This window comes from Sceloporus occidentalis, unplaced genomic scaffold (genome assembly GCF_023333645.1).
Source record: "Sceloporus occidentalis isolate IW3139 unplaced genomic scaffold, rSceOcc1.0.p SCAF_324, whole genome shotgun sequence".
In the NCBI taxonomy this organism is placed as follows: Eukaryota; Metazoa; Chordata; class Lepidosauria; order Squamata; family Phrynosomatidae; genus Sceloporus; species Sceloporus occidentalis.
Window position 1 is genome coordinate 471,792 of NW_028317304.1, and position 25,896 is coordinate 497,687.

Sequence of the window (25,896 nt, forward strand, 5' to 3'; positions counted from 1 at the left end):
CTTACCATGTCTATGATGTGTCCCATATTCTCTTGCAACAGTGCAGCTGAACAGAATGTTCATCTGGGCTGATAATAATCTGCTTTTTTATAGGTTTCAGAGTACTACTGCTTAATCCTCAAGAGGTGCGAAAAGTGGTTCCAATGAGACCAGACGCCTAATTATCTTGAAACGGTTTTAGAAGAAACGTTTTCTAAAATATGTCCTGCGTTTCTTCAAAAATAAACCAGTGATAGAACCTGATTTGAGTTATAATGAGTGTGTCCAAGTATCGATAATCGATCCAAGTATTTTTCCCACAATTAATGTTAAACCTACCGGTCTATAGTTACCAGTAGACTTTTGGATTTGTACAAATGGCAATTTTTCTGAATTTTGGTAAATTCTGTGAGTTGGCTGAAGCCACAAAAACTAGACCAGACCCTCCCACGAAGCAGAGAAAACAAAGCAAAAAAGATTCATGTAGTATACCTGTCTAAACTAATCAGACAATACCTGGTCTTATGGAAGGTGTTTTTAATGGAAATGCCACTTAGAGACCACGAGCTGGGTTTCTGTAATGCTTGATTGGCCACGTCGCTTTTTTTTTTTAGCTAGTTTTTGTCTAAAACAGAAAATATGTCCCAAAATGATGTCAAAATAACATACCCCAACACATCTCTCCACCTGGTATGTGGATAAGTGTGACAGGGCCGGGCTAGCTGGCTCATGTGTCATATGAAGTTTAGCCGGGTCACGGAGCACTTTTGTGTCCGGTTCCGTATACCGTGACCCGGTAATATATTATATTGTGTATTATTGTGTAACCGGCCCAGAGACTGATGTGGCTTCAGCTCCAGCCTTCAAGGAGACAATCCTATAATCTGGCTGGGGCTCTTAATCAGCCAACACAGCCCTGTCTGCCCAGACGGCACCCGCACTACAGGGGGGATAACACAGGTGGGGGAACCCATTGTATTCTGTAATCCCCTCACTTGATACATCCCCTGTATACTGATGGGATTTGTGATGGGATGTGGCTGATGGGATTGGGGGTTGGGTTCGGTACACATTGCATTGAGATTGTATATAAATTCTGTGTGTTTGTAATAAAGATAGTTCTTCTTGGTTTACTACGAATGGTGGTCTGGATGATCCGTGGATAGCTGAGTGCTATCCGTATGAGGGACTGACTGGGGATTCCTCAGCCCTCTAACAGGGGTACCCAGCCTTGGGTACAGTGACCCTGTAACAATAAGTTTCTTCAGAAGCGCTAAGGAGCACTCTATGATAGAAGTAAACATAGGTTTCTAGATAAGCGTTAATAAGCTCACTCTGATAGAAGTAGCTACAAGTTTCAAGATACGAGTTAATTAGCACATCGGTTGATGCCAGAGGAGGCCCCTGCAGCCGACCAATAGAATCGTTTGTACGGCCCTTTAACCCCTGACGGCGAACCTACGGATTTCCGCTTCCGTTATACCCTGCGAGATAAGGTAGGCTAGATGGGGAAGGACCAGAGAGATTAGTAGACAAAAAAGATTCTTCATGTTGTGTGTCTTAGTCTACGTTTTGCCGCCGCCATGTTTGTATGTTCGGTATTCGGGCTGAACAACGAAAACGCACCCTTCATGTTCATTTTCCTGTTCGCCTGTATACGATTGCACAAGTCTAGTTAAAACAACAAAACAAAAACTATGCTTTTTTTAAAAAAAACAAGTTAATTTTCATCCAAAAAAGATATAACTTGCTTTTCTAATTTCCTGATTTCTCAAAGTATATATGATGGGATTAAATAAAGGGGTCACCGTTGTATAAGACAGAGCTGTGAACTTATTTATATTAAGTGAGTATCCTTTGGATGGACTAATATAAATACTGATTAAAGTCCCATAAAACACACACACAACGGCCAAATGAGAGCTGCAAGTGGAGAAGGCCTTCTTTCTTCCAATGGTGGAAGAGATTCCAAGGATCGTAAAGAAGATATAGACGTATGAGTAAATGATAAACATGAATGGAAAAAGAGCAATGAAAGGAGAAATTATTAAATCTTCTATTTTTACAAGTGACGTATCTGAGCATGAAAGCGCAACAATAGGAAGAAGATCACAGAAGAAGTGGTCAATCATATTGTCCTTACAGAATAGTAAGCCACCAGTCAAAACGGTAAATATTGATGCAAAAATAAAGGCAAGCATCCAGGACAAGAGAACGAGTTTGAGGCAGAATTGAAGGCTCATGATGGAGGAATAATGTAACGGCTTACAGATGGCTAAATAACGGTCGTAGGACATCACTGTGAGAATATAACACTCTGTAACACAACACCAACCATATATACTCATTTGGGTGAGGCAGCCAAAAAGAGATATGATGCTACCCCCCTTCAGTATGACATGAAGCATGTTGGATAAAATAGTGGTGGTTAGCAAGACATCACAAAATGACAAATGGCAGAGGAAGAAGTACATGGGGGTATGTAGGCTGCGACTAGTTGACACCACAAGGACGATGAAACCATTTGCACTTATTGACATAACGTATATTTTGAGGAGAAGGATAAAAAATGGAATCTTGAAGTTATGAAGATTTGGAAATCCAAGAAGAAAGAATTCTGTGATAACCGTATTGTTGTTCTGACGCATTATCTGCAATAAAAATCATTAACGAAACATGACTTCAAGGTGGTAAAACCTCACACATTATACTCACATATTAGTGCCTCTAAGTGGGACTAGAGTGAAACCCAGAAGGACCTGAAACATTGCCTACATCTCTGGTTTGAGGAACTAGGTAGATGTCCTTGTTCTTCATTGCTGTTAATGCTGTTAAGGCTAAGCGGCAGTTTGACGTGGTTGGAATTATTTATTATACTTTCTTCTATTCCTAATCACGCACACTGCAAGTCTCCTTTTTTTCAGTGTCAATAAATCTATCGTATTAAAATCGTATTAAAAAAGCTCCTAACCAGCTCATGCCTGGGTCTATTGCAGAACAGAACCAGTTCTGTTTTCCTCTAGTAACAGACCAGCAAGAAATATCACCCTTCAAAACCAGACTTTGTTTAAAATACCACGTGGCAAGTCGGAATGGTGCGGAACTAGGTCCTGGGACAGAAGACGTGGTCAGATCCCTACTGAGAGCTTCAAGGACTTTTAAGCACATCAGGGGTTAAATCAGAAAAAGGAACACCGGCACTCCATGAAGACAGAAGTAATCAAATAAACTTATAATATAGAAAATATGGGTTCGATGCTTGAACCCATATCTATAAAAATATGATGTAGAAAAAAGATATATCCAGAGTTATAAAAAAAATAAAAGAAATGAACAAACAAAAAAGAGTACAATGAATATCATACCAGCCGCAGAAAAAGAGAGACCGCTTATCAGTAAAAAGCAAGGCGAAAGCAACTATCCCACATGGGTGCTCAAGCAGGAAGGAGCATCCACTCCAACACTGATATCAATCAGAAAAAGGAACACCGGCACTCCATGAAGAAGGAAGGTATCAAATAAACGTATAACATAAAAAATATGTTTTATTCGGAAATAATAATATGGTCTGAGCTGGCGCTTTGTTTGTTTTATTTGATTCAACACATTAGGGGTTTAGTCACAAAAGGGGCATTTGAAAGTAGAGTTGACTACTATACATTGTCAAGATCCAACCCCAGTGGGCTTCAGCTGAAGGAACTTCTTGGCTGGCCCTCTATAATGTACAGTTAAATCAGTGATATTTCTTCAAAGACCTCTCACCCACTGACCTATGCAGTATGCAAGATCAGGTGAGGCCCTCTACCCGGAGAAAACCCAAAGAGAATGAAAGTTAAGAAATGAAATTACAATATTAAAATACAAGAAAAGAAAAATATTTACAAAATAAGTTTGCATACTGATCTCCTTATGGACTTACATGATGTGCATTTCACTCCATGGACCCAGAAAGAGAGAATCTTTCAAACTGACCGTTTTGTGGTCAATGTACTCCTCGAGTAAGACACAGCATCAACCAGGCGGCTCTTTCTTCAGATGGTTGTTTGTTTAAAGTGAGGAAGGCCATCTTTATAGGTTTGAGATGTGCACCAAGGAGACCTTAATGAGCTGGTAGAGCCACAAACATCCTATTAAAAGATTCACTAATTGCTTTGATTATGCAGTCATTATGTGAGCGAGCATAAGATTTATGACAAACAAAGTGTAAACATATGTATGTAATAAAGAAAGGTTTCTGGCAAAGAACGTAGCTGAACATTTTGTTTTAAGATTGTAAGCTCATTTGACCAGGTCTCATCTCACTTTTTTTGTTTAATTAAGTTAATATTATGTTATATTATATTTTTTATTATATTTTTATTATATTTTCCCATCTCACAGCACTGTAGAATATTAATGTGCTATATTTAAATAACTCAATAATATTAATTCATAATGATAAATAATATTATATGCATTGAAGTTCAATGTAATTATGCATACCAATGGCATGACTGCAGCCAACAACTGGATATAAGAGGCTGCGAGCTACATTTTTATGATGACGGCATATCCAGTTGATGACCACACAGAACGCCACTCCCGTGACCTGTAGACTTGGAGAATCAGCGCTTGGAGAAATGGCTATATGGAGATTTTTCTCACACTAAAATTCAGACAATATGTTAAGTCGATTCATTATCTTGATGCACATGGGGGGGGCAGCATGGGCTATAGTGGACCCTGACTGTGCAGAGGAGGGGTAGGCTTTTTTAGTGGGAATTTAGGGGGTGGAGTTGGGGTCAGGCTATTTAACTGTCTGTTTTCCCTGGCTTAGGAACATTCTTGTTGCTAGCTTACCTGGTTGCGTGTCTGTGCGCTGCTGAGCTTTGGCTATTTGTCTTTGGCTTTTCTGTTCTGTTTTTTCTAGCTTTGCTTCTTTTCCCCCCCTGTTGTCTTTATACCGCTCCTGCAGTCCAAGACATGAAGGAGCTGCTTGCCGGCATGAGGAAGGCGGCGTTAGAGTGTGGATCGGTGTGGCTAAGGGAGTAGCTGGGATCTGTGCTGGAGCCGATTCGAGGGTCTGGAAGGCCTGTAAGGATGACTCGTCCGCCGCATTGTTTGAGCCCTGGAGAGGAGCAGAGGACCAGCGAAGATGTCAGAGCAGCATCTGGAGCGGGACCAGGCTGGATCACCGGTGTTTCCCAGGACGGCGGGGGGGATGCAGAGCGGAGGAGGCAGCGTCCGCCGCAGACGGCAGGTTCCAGACGGCGGGGGACAGAGGACCCCGGGCAGGGAGGCAGCTCGCTCACTAGATGGAGGAACAGGTGTCCGGAGCGGCAGGAGGAGGAGCAGTTACGATAGGCCTCTGGGGCCCAGCGGAGGCCTGGACCAGGTGTCGCTTGGAGAGGAGTCCCTGGATCTGGAGGCAGGGAGGAAGAGGAGCCAGATGGACGGCCGGGTGCAGCCTGCATTGCGGTCTGCATTTCCTGTGAGGAGGGTATCCACGGGAGCCAGGTACTGGGCAGTACTCCGCTGTTGGGGGGGCCTGGGTGCTGTTGCAGGGGGGGTCTCATGAGGGATCCCCCTTTTCCCAGGGGTCATTGGGGAGGGTGGTTTCAGGTAGGGGGTCTGTGGGTAGGACTGTTTCTCCCAGGGTTGGTGTGGTTGGGCCTTGGCAACATAGTCGGGTGTTGGGGTCTCCTTCAGGTTTAGTGGGGGCTGGGGATGCTGGGGCAGCGGGTAGTTCTCCCGAGTCGGTAGCCAGCAGTTTGGGGTCTGTGCGGTCACTGGTGGTTGTGGGGACTGGGGGGTCTTGTGGGGCATCGACGGTTGAGTTTGATGCTGGGGTTAGTAGGCGCTCCCATAGTCGGGTGAGCAGTGCCTCTGACCGTTCTTGGCGGGTTAGGCGTTCTTGTTCTCCGTCCCGGCATAGTCAGTCGCCGGGGTCGGTGCCTGTTGTATCAGGTGATAGGGGGGTTCGCGGTGTTCGGGGGGTTCAGGTGGTCCGGGGCCATTCTCCTGTGCGTCATGAGGGGTCCAGAGGGGGTTGGCATGTTTCTAGGGCTAGGGGGGTGCGGGCTCGGGGGATGTTTTGGTGAGGCGGCGGGAGAGGTCGGTGGGTTCACAGTCTTTGGCAGCACATTCCAGGTGTTCTTCTGTTTCCAGGAGTCAGCAGGATGCTGAGGATCGACAACAGCCGGATGTGCAGCCTGGGAGCGGGACTTCGGTGGCAGCCACTCTGCAGGTTTTCCTCGATGCCAGCGCAGGATTTTATGGCCCAGCGGTTCGGCGCAGCCGGAAGAACTGGTCGGTGAGTATGTGGAGTTGTATTCTTTTCTTCCTATGGAGGAGTCCCTTGACACGAAAGAGGGTGAAAGAAGCATAGTAAGAAGGATGAGAAGGAGAAGAAGAAGTATAGGAAAATCCTGAAGATGTTGGTTGGGTTTTGGGTTTCCCCCTTGGGGGTTGTCCCAAAGCTGGAGGTGGGTACGTTTTGACTTATCCATCATTTGTCATAACCTAAGGGTGCGTCTGTTAATGATGACATGTGCTCGGTTTCGTACACTTCGTTCGATAGGGCGGTGGATTTGGTGCAGGACATTGAGTCCGCTCTGCAGTTGCTGCTGATACATCTGGAGTGCTATCACCTGTTGGGTTGCTGGTTTGACAGGGTGTTTTACATTGATTTGTGCCTTCCGATGGGTTGTTCAATTTTAATATTTTCAAAAAGCTCTCAATGGGAAAGACAGGGAAACAGAGGAGTATGTACTCACTGGATACAAGTGTATCACCATAAATAATAAATATGAAAAAAGCAGAAGACTCAGCCAGAATAATGGTCAAAAACAGTTCTCCTCTTTATTTATGGAAACACAGACCGGTTTCGGCGTGAATAAACGCCCTTATCAAGCTGTTAAAGGTCCATACGAGCGACTCTAGTGGTCCCAAGTTGCGGCACCAAGATTTTAAAAGTCTGTACGAGCGACTCTGTTGGTCACCAGCAGGGGGCTCGTCTGCACTCAACCAATGGCAGAGGAGCTCCCTGCCAGCAACCAATAGAGTCGCTCGTACAGACCTTTAACTCTTGGAGCGGGGAGACCAATGGTTTCCCCAGGCCAAGTTCTGCGTCAGGAGTTAAAAGGCCATGCGAGCGACTCTATTGGTTGCCTGCAGGGGCCTCCTCCTCTGGAGGCCCCTCCCAGCAACCAGTAAAGCCATTCTTATGTCCCTTTAACTCCTGATGGCAAACCTACGGATTTCCGCTCCTGTTAACCCCTGCGATGCTGCTTAGATAACGGGAGCGGAAATCTGTAGGTTCGCCGTCAGGAGTTAAAGATCCTTGTACGGACCTTTAAAATCCTGCTGCGTAGTGCGTACCGCGTTAACCCCGTATTAACCCCGTATTAACCCCTTCTACAAAAAACGAAGAAAAAAACGAACAGGAAAAATGTACACGAATACAGGAATGGGCGAATATTCATGGAATACGAAGATTTTTTTCCCTTACAGAGACGAACACGAAGACGAACACAAAGAGTTGGCCGGTGCCCAAGTCTACTGATGACCCTATTAAAGGAACATAGGCCTGAAACTTCAGCTTCATCAGCCCTTATATTAACTAAATCCTCGTAATGTAACTGATTTGGTATTTAGGTCTAATATTCAAAATGTTGTACATGATCACAGACAAATACCCTGCCTCTTTATCATACTGCCAGGGTGTGGGGAGAAGCCACAGAGAGAACCATTGACGATAATGTAGAAGAAGGTCCTCCATGTCATTGGCCTGTGTGACTAGGCCCCCGGAATTTGCAGAAAACAATAGAGATTTCCCTGTTGAAGAAGTTACCTCTATAGTACTGATAGCATCCTAAGGTGTAAACATTCTACAGCTGAAGAGTATTAGTGATCCAAGTATCCTGTCAGCTGGAAAGTCTATCCCCCGTTCCTGTGTATAGTACCTGCTGATGACTGCTAAAGAGCAACTAAAGATTCAGCCATTCAGTCAGAGGGACGCTATGACACAGTGGATAATGAAGGATTAGAAAGCCGTAAACATCACACACACACACGTTATCCCTATCCTACAGGAAGGAACACTGTACCTGGGCACCCATAGGTCCTTGTACACTATGCTCTCGGTACTTAAAGCGGTAGTACAACCAGACCCTACCTAAGGGATACACGGATCACTGGTTTCTTCAGAGGTTACTGGGGTGAGGAAGGAGGCTGGCTGGAATGATATCGGAGTATCCAGATATAGTGTGCTAGACTGATTCAATTAAGTGTGTTATCATTCACAGAACACCTTATTATTATTTAATACACATGTGCACAATTTTATTTTGTATACTGAATCCAGTTTTATTGTGTAACGTTACAAGGACTTAAATGTAAGCAGGCAATGTCATAAGGAGTCAAAAAAAGCAAGCAGGGTGCTGGGTTGTATCTCAAGAGGCATTAGTGGCAGGAAGAGGGAGGTGGTTCTGCCTCTTTACAGATGTCTGGGTAGACATTTACAGGATAAAAATGATCAGGAAAGACTAAGACTAATTCTGTGTCAGCGAACATAACCTGCGTTCCAGTTGGAGGCCCTGCCAAGAAACCAGAAACCCCAATCTCTAAATAAATTGCAGAGGCTCAGGATCCCCGAAAGGTGTTATATTGAAAATATAAGAGTATCTAGAGCTGTATACATATAATACCTTTATTTATGAGATACAAATATAACTTAACATATAACATAAAGAAAAAGGTGTATTACGGTATTAGATACAGAGGACAGAAAGTCTATTGATGCTAATAATACCTTTTAGACAACCAGCAATTATAAGGTAAGATGTAAAAGTTGTCAAAGGATCCTTCATCATTCTGGGGACTGTTTCGAAGATCAAAGAAAGCATTCACTACAACCATGCTATACAATGTGCTTTGAAATCCAAATAGAATATAGATTTAAATTTATAACATGAAAAAGGAAATGAACTATGCAGAAAACTGAAAAGGAAGGCAAAATAGGGAAAAATCTAAATAAAATAAAATAACAAGGGTATGAGTGAATAGAAGGATCAGAGAACCAAGGAGCCAAGGTCTTGTGAAAAGCTGTCCATGTTCATGTTGTCCATGATCCCCTGATGGACCCTTAAAATAGTAAGTAAATCCCTATCCCACCTGACCTACAAGCTACATATTACCAGAAGTACAATTTCAGGTTTAGTAAGAAAGTCACAGGAATATTCTCGGACACAAATGGATTTCTATCCCAAATATTGAGATCCAGATTACCTGATTCCAAAAGCCATTTAAGCACGGGCAAGGATAACATACGAACATGTGACCTTTCGTAATCTCATCCCTTTCAACACAAATCCGTGAAGAAAATTCACTTGTGATATTTCAAACCTGGGTATTTGTCCAATTATTGTCTACCAAAGTAATAACAGGTTTTTCTACCATTTACCTATATAGAAAGGAGCCTTTCAAAAGGATGTGGAGAAAAAATTGGTATAAGAATGAAATCATGTTCACCAGGGTGGCCCAATTGTAACATATGCTAAAGAAAAACAACAACTTGATTTTCATCTAAAAAATATATAAATAGATTTTCTAATTCCTTTGTTTCTCAAAGTATATATAATAGGATTAAATAATGGGGTCACCATGGCAACAGACAAAGATGTGAACTTGTTGATATTCAATGCGTATCCTTGGGACGGACTTATATAAACACTGATTAAACTTCCATAAAACACACACACGACGGCTAAATGGGAGCTACAAGTGGAGAAGGTCTTCTGTCTCCCAGTGGTAGAAGAGATTCCGAGGATCGTGAAGAAGATACAGACGTATGACAAAATGACAAACATAAGTGGGAAAAGAAGTATAAAAGGAGCAGCAATAAAATCTTCTATGACAACAAATGAAATATCTGAACAAGAAAGTTTCAAAATTGGAGGAAAATCACAGAAGAAGTGGTCAATCACGTTATCTTTACAGAACTGTAGACTACCAACCAATACACTAAACATTAACGCAAAAAGAAAGGCAACCATCCAGGACAAGAGGGCCAGTGTGATGCAGAGTTTAAGGTCCATGATGGAGGAATAACGTAATGGGTTACAGATGGCTAAGTAACGGTCATATGACATCACTGTGAGGATATAACATTGTGTAGTGCAACACCAACCGAACATATGAAATTGGGTGAAGCAGCCGAAATGTGATATGGTGCTACCTTCCTTCAGTATGACATGAAGCATGTTGGGTACAATAGTGGTGGTTAGCAAGACATCACAGAACGACAAATGGCAGAGGAAGAAGTACATGGGGGTATGTAGGCTGTGACTGGTTGACACCACAAGGATGATAAAAACATTTGCACTTATTGACATAACGTATATTTTGAGAAGAAGGATGAAGAATGGAATCTTGAAGTTATGAAGATTCTGGAATCCCAAAAGAAAGAATTCTGTGGTTGCTGTATTATTTGGCTGATTCATTATCTACAATACAAACGATTCATCAAATATAAATCCAAGGTAAAAATAAATGAATACATGAATTAATACATTAATGTGAATATCTACTTACATTTAATGTACATTTCAATCCATGCCATACTCATTGTTCTGAATGCAAAATGAAAAAAAAATGGATAATGATCACAGAGAAAAAAGAGTTTTTAGAGATCTGTAATTCAATTATGTGGTCTATGTGCTCTTAGAGTACGACATAGAGTCACATAGGCTCAGGGCCATTTATTTAGATGACTGTTTAACATGAGAAGGCCATCTTTATAGGTTTGAGATGCGCACCAGGGAGTCCTTAGTGAACCGGTTTATCCACAAAGGTCCTATTAGTATATTCACATATTGCTTAGATTATCCCATCATTACAAAAGCCAACATTATAGCTTATAATAATTTAAGACACCACAAAAATATAAATATTTGTAAATGAAATATACAAGGCCTTCATCGCCTTTTGTTTCATTAAGTACAAATTGTTAAGTGATGCACTGTATGTTATGCATAGATTCGTGAAAAAAAATATTTTTGTTTTTGGGCAAAGAACTTCGATCGTTCGGTTGGGATAAAATTCGGGGGGCCTTTTTTGATTCGTGTAGACTCTCGGCGGAAGTTCCCAACTAGGGAAGCCCTTGACATCTTCTGGATTCACCTTTCACTTGCAGCAGCAATAAATAAATAAATAATAAAAGATCCCTCAGAGTAAGGAAGGGCACAGAGGATGAGCAGCAGTAATAGTAGTGCACTACAAAGGTTATCATCACTTACCTCCAACCCCTGGTAATAGTTTTTCCTGAGAGGGTCAATGTTTTATTTTTTCTAAAGTAATTTTTTTTTATATTTTTTGTTTTATATTGTGATGTGGAGACAATTTTTGAGAGGTTCAGATACGGACATGCAAAAATGTAATGAACGTACCCTCGCATGCCCTCGTCATTAACTTACAAAGTTGTAGACACACATAACTCACATATTTGTGAATAATTTGTGAGTGTTAGCATGCTGCCTTATGTGACCTCGTTCTGGTTTAGTTAATCCATAACTTAACTCACTGCTTGACTTCTTATTAAACAGACCAAATAGAGGTGTAGGGGACCAAAGGTTAGGAGAGGAAGCATGGAGAACCTTACAATGACACAGATAAGGTTTAACTGTGTTCCAATGCTATGGGCCATACAAAAGACCTTAATTGATCCATTCATACACATAACCACCCAGGAACTGAAATGATCATAAAACAAAGCAACAACATTTATTCGTAAAATCATACAAAAATTAAGAGGATAATTTCAGCACAGAATATACATTGAAAATATATATAATAAGAGAAAAACAATCTTACCCCCATAGTTAAGAAGAAGATCCTGTGCCCCCCCCTCATTTTTAAAAAATAATTATTTATTTTTACAATTATTCTTATTTTAACCTGGTCGGAGGGTGGGATAAATTTTTTTGAGCGGCGACGTGCTTTACACCACTCAAGCCAAACCTTGACATTGAGCACAATGATCCTCGGCAGCTCGGCCATGAAAATCCATTTCATGAGGCTCCCGGCACAGAGTGCTCGTGCAGATGTTACTTCCAGAGGAAGTTTGGAACTCTGTAGCAAGTGACGCTACAAAGAACACCCAATTTTTGATGTGCTAGACACTTCAGGACTCAGGAGCCCTGCTCTGTGAGTCTGCATGATCTACTGCTTCATAGCTGAGCTGATAATTAGGAGGGGGGTCCACATACTTTAGTTATAGATTACATTTCCCTATTTAGTTGCCCACAAGCCTTTCTGTTTTATAAACATATATTTACACTTTTTCCTTATAAGTCTTAAATAATCTTATACAGTAATATTGGCCACATCATTATCATTCCGTATTATCTAAGCAATTAGTGAATGTGTGAATGGGGACTCATAACTCATTAAGAATTCAATTTAAATGTAAGTAAATACACAGGGCACACACATACACATACATAGAGCCATTTCTGTAATTCATTAAGTAAACTCGGTGTAGATTTGGGAAGAAGGGTGTAAGGATAAGATCTTAAGAATACACATTTATTCTGTGATCATTTTTCTTTTATACATTTTCTGGTTAAATATTTGTAACTGGACATAATGGGATTCCCTTATTTGTCGATTTTTTCAAATCAAAATTAGTCCACTATTTTAGACTTGAAATGTAACTTATATTTAACACATACTTGGTTAATATTATTAATAATAATGATAACACTAGTAATAATAATAATAATAATATTCTGCCTGGAGGAAGCCTGTTTGAGCAGGCGAAACACGTAGCAGTCCATACAAGCATCTCCATATCTACTGCATCTTTATGCATTTCAAGGGTTACATGAATAAAGTGGATATAGAGGCAAAAGGTGGTTATTGTTGACCTTATTTGCATGCGCCTACCCAGAATCCCTTGCGGTTGTGGCAGCACCATGACATTTCTCCTGGTGTTAGGGCTGGGAAAGCATAGAGCCCAAGGTGCTTAATTTCGCTGGTGGAAATGCCGGAGTCACTGTGTGCAGTATTGCATGCCGTTGTACACGGTGAGCACGTGTTCTGCACTGGTGGCTTTCCTACACTCTTTTCCATTGTGCCATATGGGCTTGGAGTAGAATTTATTTTTGAATCTGGCTGGGCCAAAAATGGCCTGTCCTTATTTATTTAATTTATATATCACAATGCGTTCAGCACGTGTGCCTATTAATTTGGATTTTTGATACCCACGGTTTTTCAGCTCACTTGCGAGGCCAAGACCACCATGTTGATTTTTGTTTTGGACACTTCATTTTCGGATCACTGTTTTTTTGGCAGTGAAGCCTAAAGGGGGCTACTCCCTTGCAGGAGTGCCCTGAAGGCAAAAGGGGTCTCACCCTTGGGGTGAGACTCGAAGATCTGGCCCTCCCCCCCCTCCATGGGGGGGAAAGGAATTTGTCTGGGTTCCCCTTGAGGGAACCCAATATCGTATTCTGGTCTTCTGTCGCCTCTTCGGAGCACAGAACAGCACCTATGGAGCACGCACCTTGGGCTCCCAAATTTTTTTTTTTAAATTTATTATATAAGGATTTCAGTGCCAGGAGCTCTTTTAGACACTCTGAGGAACCCTATTTAGTAGGTGAAACGTGTATGTGCTATTTTTATTGACCTTTTAATGGTTTTTAACCAGAAAGCTGAAAATAAATAAGTTTTTTTAAAAACCATTCTTTTCTGCTCCTGGTATCCTTTTAATGTTTTAAACACGCAAGTTTATATCCTTGGTGGGGATCATTCCACCTACGCCAGAAGGTGTGAGCAATCTATTTATTGCTCACCATATTGTGAGTATATAGTGAACTGTTTTTATTTGTTTTATTCATTTTATATATACAGAAAGCACTATGCCTATTTCTGTTTAACTTTTTATGTGCACATTATCCTGAGAACCAAAAAAAAGAATTACACAGGACTGCTGCTAAAGATATCCCCAGGTGAGGATTGTATCGCCCATGCAAGTTTTGTGGGACTAATTGCTTAAGTCCCCAAAAAATGTGAGTATCCAGTCCTTAACTCTACCACACGGTGCCAGCCACATATTATATTATTGTGACTTTTTTCTCCTCTCTGCGCAACCACTATCTTCTTTGACCTCCAAGTTATTTACCAAGCCAAGAAGAGGAAACCTTGGCGAGTGGGCTGCTGCTATTTATAGGACGATTTATTTTATTGCCGTTTTTATTGTTCTTAGCGCTTTTACCTTCCTATTTTTTGCTGCATATTAATTATTTAAATAAAATATATTCCCATGATCCGCTGGTCTCCCCGCTGCAACAGTTAATTCTGTCGAACTTGCAAACTTTTTTTTTCTATTTATTTTGGGGTTTTTTTGTATTAAACTGTTAGACGAAAGGATCATGGGAATATATTTTATTTGAATAAATGCAAATGACCACACTGCAACATATGACTAATATATGTTCGGACAGAATGCTGCCCTCTGTTGGTAAGATACATTGAGTAGAATTGTTCCATATGCTTGAACTCCAAAGTTATATGCTGCTCAATATATCCTGTGTTCCTGTGTTCGGTTTGGGCGAATATTTGTGTACATTCTTTTTTTTTTTTAATTCTTAATTTTTTGCCTTTTTTTGCCATTTTATGCCATTTTTTGTAGAAGGGATTAATACGAGCAACTCTATTGGTTATCAGCAGGGGCCACCACTGCCATCAACCAATGAAGTGCACCTGCACTACACTGGTTGATGGCAGACGAGCCCTCTGCACCTCTGTCCTCTGCTGCCTGCCCCCCGCTCCAAGAGTTAAAGGTCTCCTGACGGCGAACCTACAAATTTCCGCTCCTGTTATCTACGCAGCATCGCATGGGTTACCAGTTCGCTGTCAGGGCTTAAAGGGCCATAAGACCGACTTTATTGATCGCCGGCCAATGAAGTGCAACAGAGGAGCTCTCTGCCGGCGACCAATAGAGTCACTTGCACGGCCCTTTAACACCCGATGCTGAATTGGGGAGCACAATTTCCATTGGAGCTAACTATGGCTCTGCTTGTAACACAGGGGGTGCTATATATATAAGAGTTTCTGTGGGAATTTTTGCCCATTCGTCCAGTAGAGCGTTTATGAGGTCAGACACTGATGGTGGATGAGAAGGCCCAGCTCGCAATCTCTACTGCTGTTGATCCCAAAGGTGTTCGATCAGGGTTGAGGTTAACTCATCCAACCATGTGTTTATGGACTTGCTTTTTGCTCTGGGGCGCAGTCACACTGGAATAGAAAAGGCTCTTCCCCAAACTGTTCCCACAAATTTGGAAGCATAGCATTGTCTAAAATGTACTGATATGCTGAAACATGAAGATTTCGCTTCACTGGAAGTATGGAGCCCAAACTCGGATTTCAATAATTAAGAGGTGTGATTCCCCGTACTCTGCAGCAATAGCAGGCACATAGTGATGAGGGAGCAGTAAAGCAATCTGAAGTGATGGACCTCGCCCTCCCACCACAGGAAAGAGGATGTAAAGGCAGGGGTGTATGAGCGCAGTGCATGTGTATATGTACGTGTAAAGACAGGTGTGTGTAAGGGCAGTGTATACAAAAAACAAAAACTGTCTGCGCTTCTTACCCTAATAAAGTTGGCAACAAATATATAAACATAATATAAATGAGAGGTTTTGGTTATATGAATTGGCCAAAGCATAATTAAGCTCACCCGCCACGTCAAGGCACACTCTCAATAGGGTGAGAACCTACGCTCACCTCCTACATAGTGGGCACACAAAGCAGTTTATACTGCTACCAAAACCTTATTAATGTGTTGGGGGAGGTGCAATTTAACCTCCTCCCTATTAACCCCTGGACAGCAAGCTGCAACCAGACTAATGAGGAGCCAACAACCTCAGATATGTGCAAACAGGGAAAAGAAAAAATGTCGGTGCGCTAAGCTAGTCACAGGCTCAAATAATACAAATGTATAATACGAGGCCTACCAAACAGGTGTAAGCATGCTGCAAAAACAGTGTATTGGCTGTACAATGTATACAAAAAACAAAAACTGTCTGCGCTTCTTACCCTAATAAAGTTGGCAACAAATATATAAACATAATATAAATGAGAGGTTTTGGTTATATGAATTGGCCAAAGCATAATTAAGCTCACCCGGTTTTGGTAGCAGTATAAACTGCTTTGTGTGCCCACTATGTAGGAGGTGAGCGTAGGTTCTCACCCTATTGAGAGTGTGCCTTGACGTGGCGGGTGAGCTTAATTATGCTTTGGCCAATTATTTGAGCCTGTGACTAGCTTAGCGCACCAACATTTTTTCTTTTCCCTGTAAGGGCAGTGTATGTGTATGTGTATATATGTATTTATGGGCAGGTATGTGTAAAAGCAGTGTATGTGTATATGCGTGTTTATGGGCAGGTGTGTGTAAAGGCAGCGTGTACAGGCAGGCGTGTGTAAGGGCAGTGTATGTGTATATGCATGTTATTGAGCAGGTGCATGTAAAGGCAGTGTGTGTGGGCAGTTGTGTGAAAGGGCAGTGTATGTGTATATATATGTTTATGGGCAGGTGTTTATAAGGGCAGTGTAAATAAAATAGCTGGGGAGCACAATTTTCCATTCTTGCCTCGGGAGCAAAAGGAGCTAGCTATGGCTCTGCTTATATATATATATAAGAGCTTCCACTCTTCTGGGAAGACTTTCCACAAGATTTATAAAAGGAGTGACTATAAACACATACATATTTACGAACTATAAACTACCAATCATTACAGTAAACATTAATGTAAAAAGAAAGTCAAGCATCCAGGACAAGATGACAAGGAAGAGATAAAGGTTCATGGTGGAGGAATATTGTAAAGTGTTACAGATGATCAGCAGTAATGGACACTCTATATTGCAAAACCAACCAAATATTTGGTATTGGGTGATTAATCCATAAAAGTATATGGTTATAACTTCCCTCAAAATTACAGAAAGCAAAGTTCAAGAAAATCAATGGTTAACAAGGAAGAACAGAAGGAAGAAGTACATGGGGGTGCATAGGCTGTGACTGGTTGGTACCACGAGGACAATGAGAAAGCTTGCACTTATTGTCATAAGAGAAGAAGAATGAGGTGTGGAATCTTGAAATCTTGAGTGCCCACTTACACTTTACAGAGCAACTCAATTGCTCATTAAACACACAGAACAAGGGTATTGCTGGCAGACTAGGGGTTAACTAAAGGACCCGATTAAATTAAGCGAAATTTTAAACAGTTTTAATCTGTCCCAGACACGAAGTGTGCGGCTGCACATATCCAGTCATCGATTGCACTTATAACTGGTGGCCACTGGCCTTAAAGTGCCAGGTCTGCCTCGTGATAGCCAGTCTTGTCCTGTTTTTAAAAACATCTGCTGATATTTGATTAGATTAATTGGACATACGATGGCAAAATTGATTTTGCGTCTTTTTAAGAAAAATGCCAAATGCTTTTCTGATTTCCTTATTTCTCAGAGTATATATGATAGGATTGAATAATGGGGTCACCATGGTATAAGCAAGAGAGGTGAACTTGTTGATATTTAGTGAGAATCCTTGGGATGGACTTACATAAATACTGATTAAAGTCCCATAAAACACACACACAACGGCCAAATGGGAACTACATGTGGAGAAGGCCTTCTGTCTTCCAGTGGTGGAAGAGATTCTAAGGATGGTGAAAAAGATATAGACATATGTTACAATAACAAACAGAAATGGAAAGAGAAGTATAAATGGTGTAACCATGAAGGCTTCCATTTCAAGAAGCGAGGTGTCTGAGCAGGAAAGTTCTAAAATTGGAAGAAAATCGCAGAAAAAGTGGTCAATTGTGTTCTGATTACAAAATTCTAGTCTACACATTAAAACACGAGTAATTAGAGCAAAAAGAAAACCAAGAACCCAGGAGCAGATAACGAGATTGAGACAGAACTTAAATTCCATGATGGAGGAATAATGTAACGGGTTACAGATGGCTATGTAACGGTCGTAGGACATCACTGTAAGAATATAACATTCTGCTGTGCAGCACCAACCAAACATCTGAAGCTGGGTGAGGCAACCAGAAATGGATATGGTGCTGCCATCTTCCAATACGACGTGTAACATTTTGGGTACAATGCTTGTGCTCAACAAAGCATCACATAAAGATAAATGACAGAGGAAGAAGTACATTGGAGATCTGAGAATATGACAAGTCGAGACAAGGAGGACAATTAGGAAATTTCCACTTAAAGTAATGACATACAAAGAAAAAACAAAAATAAAGAATGGAATCTTGAAGCCGTAAAGATTCTGGAACCCCAGAATAATGAATTGTGTGATTACTGTGTGATTCTCCTCAAACATCGTCTTAAGATAAGATAAGGTAATTAATCTTTGATCTAGTCTACATGTGCAGAACATAGTGATGAATAATGAATATTACATCCTTTTTTCATTTCTAAATGAAAAAAAGTAAAGCACCGTCTTCATCCTCTCACCTTCTCTTCAGTTTTCATTTGATGCTCTTCAAGCGTTTTTAAATTCTATAATGGTGGTGGTGGATACCAGTTCTAAAAATGATTGGACATCAACAGGAAAGTATTAATATAAAGATTACATATTTACATAAGTATGTTTGATAAAGAATAAGTGAAAACTATTGAAACTAAGTGAAAAAAAAACAATTCATAGAATTGATTTTTAGTTTCTTATATTTTTGTCATTTGTGAATTCTTAGTTCATGACTATTATTCTAACATGAACAAAAAATATTACTGATCATATGCCTTGCTCTCATAACATACTCCCAAAACATCACCAGAATCCTCTACTTGCTTACACAATGACGCTACTATCCACCATAGCCTTCTTTATACATGCACAACCATCAGTAACGGAAAAATTCATCCATAATATGTTTGAAACTTGGTTGCACCTTGGCAGATATTGCAATCCAGAAGTATATATGTCTTATAATGATGTCTCATAAAGCACAGAGCAAAGAGAGGAGGAGGTTGATCATCATCATCATCATCATGATCATCATCCAAGAATCAATAGAACTTTAAATGAATAAAAACCCCTCTTCCTTCTCCTACCTTGGAGGACATTGTAGTCAACATGAATGTTCCAAGTTCAAACCCAATCATTACTGCAGGTATCTACCATCCACTTAGTTCACCTACACAGTCTCTTTCTAATATATAGGACCTCCTTAATGAACTCACGACGCAGAAGAGAACTTTGGTTCTTCATGGTATTGGTGTAAATTGACCGGATCTCAATAACTTCTAATCATGTTTCCCATTGAAGCTTTACACAACGGACATCTTCTACCGCTTATATAATTCTAAAAGGGTCTAAACCTATACAGCTTGACCAGATCCTTATATCCAGCCCAAGTAGAATCCAAGAATTTCATGATCTCTCATAGCAGAATTTGGAATGACAGGTCCATCGAACCATCCCCAGAAGTCACATTGATGGCAGAAAGCTTTGGATCAGACTACACTTTAAAATTTATGAGGTCATATATTGTATACATTAAGCCATGTTCAGGGTCACAACTGTTTTCAGCCTGGCGCGCTTATAGATGATGATTAACAGGGTTTTTATAGGTTTGAGGCTTGTAAGAAATTACGTTAATAAGATCATACCACAAAGGGCCTATTATCAAGTTCAGAACTAGGTTAGGAAAAGAAACAAGAACAGATTAATTGAGTCTTTACAGTTAAATCCCTGAGGCAAACCAGATGGGGAAACTCAGAGAGAGATTTAGAGACATGATTTCCAAAAGGTCAATGATGAAGAATGTTCATGTTTCTTATTAATAATCAGTAGAATATAACGCATAATTTACAATAAATACAATACAACAAACCAAATATGAAAAGTGTGTGTTTATACATATGTACTTAGATCTATAGTCTAAGAGTCTATTGATCAGACTCTGGGTCAGTCGCATGTCCCCGCATAGTAACACCGACAAAACAACTCACACGTCTCATGTAAAAAAGAAACAATAAAAAAATTGGGCTCTGCAGGACCCCCAATTTCTCAAGGGGGTGAGGTCAAGAATAACACTCCTCTTTTGGGGACAACCTATGCCTATGGGTACTTGAATATCACCTCACATATCACCTCTAGGGATGCAAGGAGAAATTCATGAATCGGAACTAAATTTCCTATTTGCAAAAATCTTCCATTTGCAGCTCACAAATGGTTCACAGGTTAATGGATGCACAAGTAAGTTTTTTTTGTTTTAATTGCATCAACTCGAATCTCATACAATTTTTATCCAATTTGGATGTACCTTTTTGCAAGTGAAAATTAAGTTGGCTTTTTTTTGTCTTATATGAGTTGGCTGCTGCAAACAATACAATTGTCCTACATTTTTGTTGGACACGTTTTGCAGCTTTTGTGGTCTTATTCACCAAACTACAGGGTTTTAGTCTACAAACTCACTAAAGCCAACTCAAGTGTAGTTGCATGCAAGTGAGGGGAGTTTTCATGTAGTTTTTTTTTTTTTTTTTAACTTTAATTGGATGATCCCTATCCTTGGGCCTAAACATGAGGGCTAATAGCTCTGCCGATAATTGCTCAATGAGTCCTGAAAAGGTAAGTGGTTGATTTTTTTCCCCCAACATGGTGCACCCTTTGAGTGACTCCAAAAGTGTACTTGGATGGACCTCATCTCCCATACCACTGGGACTTAGAGGGAGTAGGTGGCATATTCTTTGTTATAATTTTGGGTTCTGTGCCTTCCATAGGGGTATTTTTATTACCCCTACCCCCCTGATCAGGGAATATTGAAGAGGGGGGGGGGTATATATGACAATATACCTCCTACATTGATTTAATTTTTCCTACTCAATCACCCATGAGGTGGGGATGAGAAGGGGCAATTGTTGGCCTCCTTCAGTTAATTGGGGTAAGTTAAGCCTGATATAAAGTCTTAAATGTCTTTCTAGCTGCACAGAACACATGGATGTCAAAAATGTGTATATGTCATTATATTGTCTTTATTGAATTATACTCCTTTATTGAAGTTCTATGCTGCACCGTCCTGGATATCATTTGTTCAATGCTGAACACACTAATTTGGCACTCCCTTAGTCCAGTTGATGTTCATTGGATAAACCTGCATTCATTGGATGCTGGTGGTTTCATTTTTACATAAATTATCTTATTAACAACTGCTCTGAGTTTATTGTTTCTCAGACCGTATATGATGGGGTTAAACAACTGTATAAAGTAGGGATTGCACTTTAGTTGCATTAATCGGAATCCCTCTGGGTGGAATCACATAAAGAGTAATCAGCGTCCCATAATAAATGCAGACGAAAGCTAGGTGTGAGCTACAGGTGGAGAATGCCTTTTGTTGACCACTGGTGGTGGAGATCTTGAGGATGGTGATAAATATGCTGATATAAGTCCCAACAATGAAACTCACGGGCAATAGTGTCACTGGAATACCTAGAACAAGATTTTGAAGTTTAATAGCAGAGGTATCTGAGCATGAAAGTTCCAACAGTGGAGCAGGATCACAGAGAAAATGGTCAATGACATTAGGACCACAAAAGTGCAAGTTACACATCTGAGAAACAGTAATCATGGTCAGGAGAAAGGCAAAAAGCCAAGACCATGTGGCCAGGTGAAGTCGGAGCTTAACATTCATTATGGGAACATAATGCAATGGATTACAGATGGCTAGATATCGGTTGTAGGACATTACAGTGAGAAGAAAGCACTCTGTGATAGCAGAAGAACCAAATAGGTAAAGTTGGCTGATGCAACCAGCAAATGTTATGGTGTAATGGTAGCCCCATTATTTAATCCCATTATATATAGTTTAAGAAACCATGAAATTAGACGAGCAATGTATATATCTTTTAGATGATTTTTTTCTTCATATTTGAAAATAAAATACAAAAAGTCAAAATGTAGAATTGTAATGTAACTATGGTGATCAGTACATGGTCACATTAGATTCGCTGTAAATATAGACATTTACCAAGAAACATAAAACATGTAATTAGATGACAGACAAGTTTATTCACTGAACTAACTTCACTAAAACCCACTCACATTTGTACCTGAGCAGGGATCACAGTGAGGGGGGTATATCTCTAGAGTAAGACACACTTGGGTAACTATGTGAGTAACGCAGCAATTACACTGAGAAAACACAGACTTGGGTAACTAGCTGTTTAACGAGGTGATGGTACCCAATTTGCACGTTATGGAAAAGGGGCTCAACGGATAAATTGACCAGAGACTCTAAAATGGAGACACGTAACAAGGACACACATCCCTCCGAAATATGTAACACGGACATATAAAACACAGATACAGGTAACATGAGGCTTGGGTCTCACTGCTCACAGGGTGGGGAGGAAGAGGAACAGTCATACCCCACTCTTGGTTAAGAAGGGGTCCTGGGGACACCCATTTTATTATTTTTATTATTAATTGTATGAGGGTTCACAAGTCAACTTAGTTCATGCATGCAGTTGACTCTCCTACAGACTAGCGTATGTGAATTGTGATTTTTTTTTGCTAATGTAAGTTAGCTTTAGGGGCGCTACAGACTCACAATTTGTGCCATACTAGCGCTTGCGGATTACTAAATAAAGGTAATTTTCTTTATAAATTATTCATCAATTGAAATGTAATAAATATGGATGCGTGTATGTTAGTTGTCAGATGATTCCTACCAACAAAAACATTTAGTGACCAACTTAACAAGGGAGTTGTCCTCCTATGATAAACTCACTATCCAATACAAAACATGGCCGGGACCCAAGTATACGTTTCAACATGGTCCCTCATCCCATTCTCATTTTTATAGGGTTTTTCCATTTCCTCTCTTTCTTTGGCCACTTCTCCATCTATGATCCATCAGCAAGCCTTCATTTTTTTAAGATATATGGAACATTATAATAAAGAGCCAATACTTTCCTCAGACTCGTCGAGTTGGCTTATTTTTTAGTTGCTGAAGAGGTCGGTATAGCATTAAGCCCTCATTGTATTTCCTTTAACTACCACATCTGTTGGAAAGTTGTTCCACAAATTAGCCACTCTCTTAGACCAGGTTGGGTTCATACAGGGAAGACAACCTTTAAATAATTCCCATAAGTTCAGCAAATACAACGCTACGTCTAATAGTTCTAAATTCCCTCGTCTTTTAATGTTGTTATATGCAAAAAAAATGATTTTATATTATGTTGAGGTCAGGGCTCTGTGCGGCCGGTCAAGTCCTTGCTCACCAAACTCATCCAACCATGTCTTTATGGAGCTTGCTTTGTACACTAGGGGATTGTAATCCTGGAATAGAAAAGAGTCTTCCCCAAACTGTTCCCACAAAGTTGGAAGCACAGGATTGTCCAAAATGTCTTGGTATGCTACAGCATTAAGATTTCCCTTCATTGGAAGTAAGGAGCCCAAACTCTGATTTCAATAATTAAGAGGTTTGTCCCAATACTTGTCCATTTAGTGGCGCACAAAGCTAGGTCCATATATATATATATATACATACAGATTGACGTATTCTAAATTAGTACATACCTTTAGAGGTTGCTCCATTTAGTAAAAATATACATTAAAGAAAAACAAAAGGTAATAATTTAAACCTAAATATTAATATGACAACAAGGCTGGTTTTCAAGTTGACCACAGACAACTTTAATGTACAGTTCCTTAAAAACATAACTCAGGAACAGTATTTTGTGAACAATATTTTACTATTTCTTATTTTGTGCTTTTGTTGTTAGTGAAAGTGTATTACCGAACAAAACTCTAGAACATTGTTTCAGGAAATACTGCAGAAGGACAATAAAAATAACTATTAGTATTTGGACAGCTTCTATAATCCACCCCAAACAGTGTCAATGTTCTACATTAATAATACAATTACACCAATTGTAGAATGGGTTACAATGTATATTAATTAAAGTCACATAAAATAAGCACACGACAGGCAAATGTGAACTACGGATGGGGAAGGTCTTCTGTCTCCGAGTGATGGAAGAAATTCCAAGGAAGGTGAAGATGATGTAGAGACGTGTGAGATGATTATAAACAAACATGGCAAGAGAATTATGAAAGGAGTGACTATAAATACATACGTTTAGTACCAAGAAGTTCTTGAATATGTTTATGTTTTTGTAGAACTATAAACTACCAATCATTACAGTAAACATTAATGTAAAAAGAAAGTCAAGCATCCAGGGCAAGATGAGGCAGAGATTAAGGTTCATGGTGGAGGAATAATGTAAAGAGTTACAAGTGGTAATGGTCATCAGTAATGGACACTCTATATTGCAAAACCAACCAAATATTTTATATTGGGTAATTTATCCATAAAGGGATATGGTTAGACCTTTCCTCAATATTACAGAAAGCATGAAGTGCAAGAAAATCGATGGTTAACAAGGAAGAACAGAAGGAAAAATGGCAAATGAAGTATATGGGGGTGCATAGGCTGTGATTGGTTGGCACCACAAGGACAATGAGAAAGCTTGCACTTATTGTAAGGAGAGAAGAAGAATGAAGAATTCAATTTTGAGAATCTTGAAATCTTGAGTGCCCACTTACACTTTATAGAGCAACTCAATTGTTCATTAACCACACACAGAACAAGGGTATTGCTGGCAGTCAATTTTAAACAATCTGGCCCAAACTGGACATCAGGCAAAAGCAACCAGTCTGGCCCAGTTTTCAAAAACATCTGCTGACATTTGATTTGATTAATTGGAAATACGATGGAAAAATCGATTTTGCATCTTTCTAAGAAAAATGCCAAATGCTTTTCTGATATCCTTATTTCTCAGAGTATATATGATAGGATTGAATAATGGGGTCACCATGGTATAAGCAAGAGAGGTGAACTTGTTGATATTTAGTGAGAATCCTTGGGATGGACTTAGATAAATACTGATTAAAGTACCATAAAACACACACACAACGGCCAAATGGGAACTGCATGTGGAGAAGGCCTTCTGTCTTCCAGTGGTGGAAGAGATTCTAAGGATGGTGAAAAAGATATAGACATATGTGACAATGACAAACAGAAATGGAAAGAGAAGTATAAATGGTGTAACCATGAAGGCTTCCATTTCAACAAGTGAGGTGTCTGAGCATGAAAGTTCTAAAATTGGAAGAAAATCGCAGAAAAAGTGGTCAATCGTGTTCTGATTACAAAATTCTAGTCTACAAAGTAAAAAACGAGTAATTAGAGCAAAAATAAAACCAAGAACCCAGGAGCAGATAACGAGATTGAGACAGAACTTAAATTCCATGATGGAGGAATAATGTAACGGGTTACAGATGGCTATGTAACGGTCGTAGGACATCACTGTAAGAATATAACATTCTGCTGTGCAGCACCAACCAAACATCTGAAACTGGGTGAGGCAACCAGAAAGGGATATGGTGCTACCATCTTCCAATACAACGTGTAACATTTTGGGTACAATGCTTGTGCTCAACAAAGCATCACATAAAGATAAATGGCAGAGGAAGAAGTACATTGGAGATTTGAGAATTTGACAAGTCGAGACGAGGAGGAAAATGAGGAAATTTCCACTTAAAGTAATGACATACAAAGAAAAAACAAAAATAAAGAATGGAATCTTGAAGCCGTAAAGATTCTGGAACCCCAGAATAATGAATTGTGTAATTACTGTGTGATTCTCCTCAAACATCGTCTGAAGATGATGTCACCAATGTATGACAAAAGTTGCACCTGGAGATCTTAAGTTGTCTATGCAACCTGTTGGTAGGACCTTCTTAGATAATTAATCTTTGACCTAGTCTACCTGTGCAGAACAAAGTGTCTTCATCCTCTCTTCATTGCTCATTTGATGTTCTTCTTCAAGCCTTTTCAAAATCTTTAATGGTGGTGGTGGATA

General features: G+C 40.1%; 3 protein-coding genes across 3 annotated transcripts; all 3 read right to left on the reverse strand.

Annotated features, from left to right (window-relative positions):
- Positions 1 to 9,539: 9,539 nt before the first annotated feature.
- Positions 9,540 to 13,260, reverse strand: LOC149274566 (olfactory receptor 5AK3-like). Its single transcript, XM_089505350.1, has 3 exons — positions 13,240 to 13,260; positions 11,977 to 12,102; positions 9,540 to 10,463 (listed from the first exon to the last, which is right to left on the reverse strand). Exons 1-3 carry the CDS (start codon positions 13,258 to 13,260, stop codon positions 9,540 to 9,542), a joined length of 1,071 nt encoding a protein of 356 aa, XP_089361476.1.
- Positions 13,261 to 17,392: 4,132 nt separating this feature from the next.
- LOC149274567 (olfactory receptor 10A7-like) lies at positions 17,393 to 18,349 on the reverse strand. The gene has a single exon (XM_089505352.1). It carries the CDS (start codon positions 18,347 to 18,349, stop codon positions 17,393 to 17,395), a length of 957 nt encoding a protein of 318 aa, XP_089361478.1.
- A 6,383-nt stretch (positions 18,350 to 24,732) lies between these two features.
- On the reverse strand, positions 24,733 to 25,689 carry LOC149274568 (olfactory receptor 10A7-like). Its single transcript, XM_089505353.1, has one exon. It carries the CDS (start codon positions 25,687 to 25,689, stop codon positions 24,733 to 24,735), a length of 957 nt encoding a protein of 318 aa, XP_089361479.1.
- Positions 25,690 to 25,896: the final 207 nt, after the last annotated feature.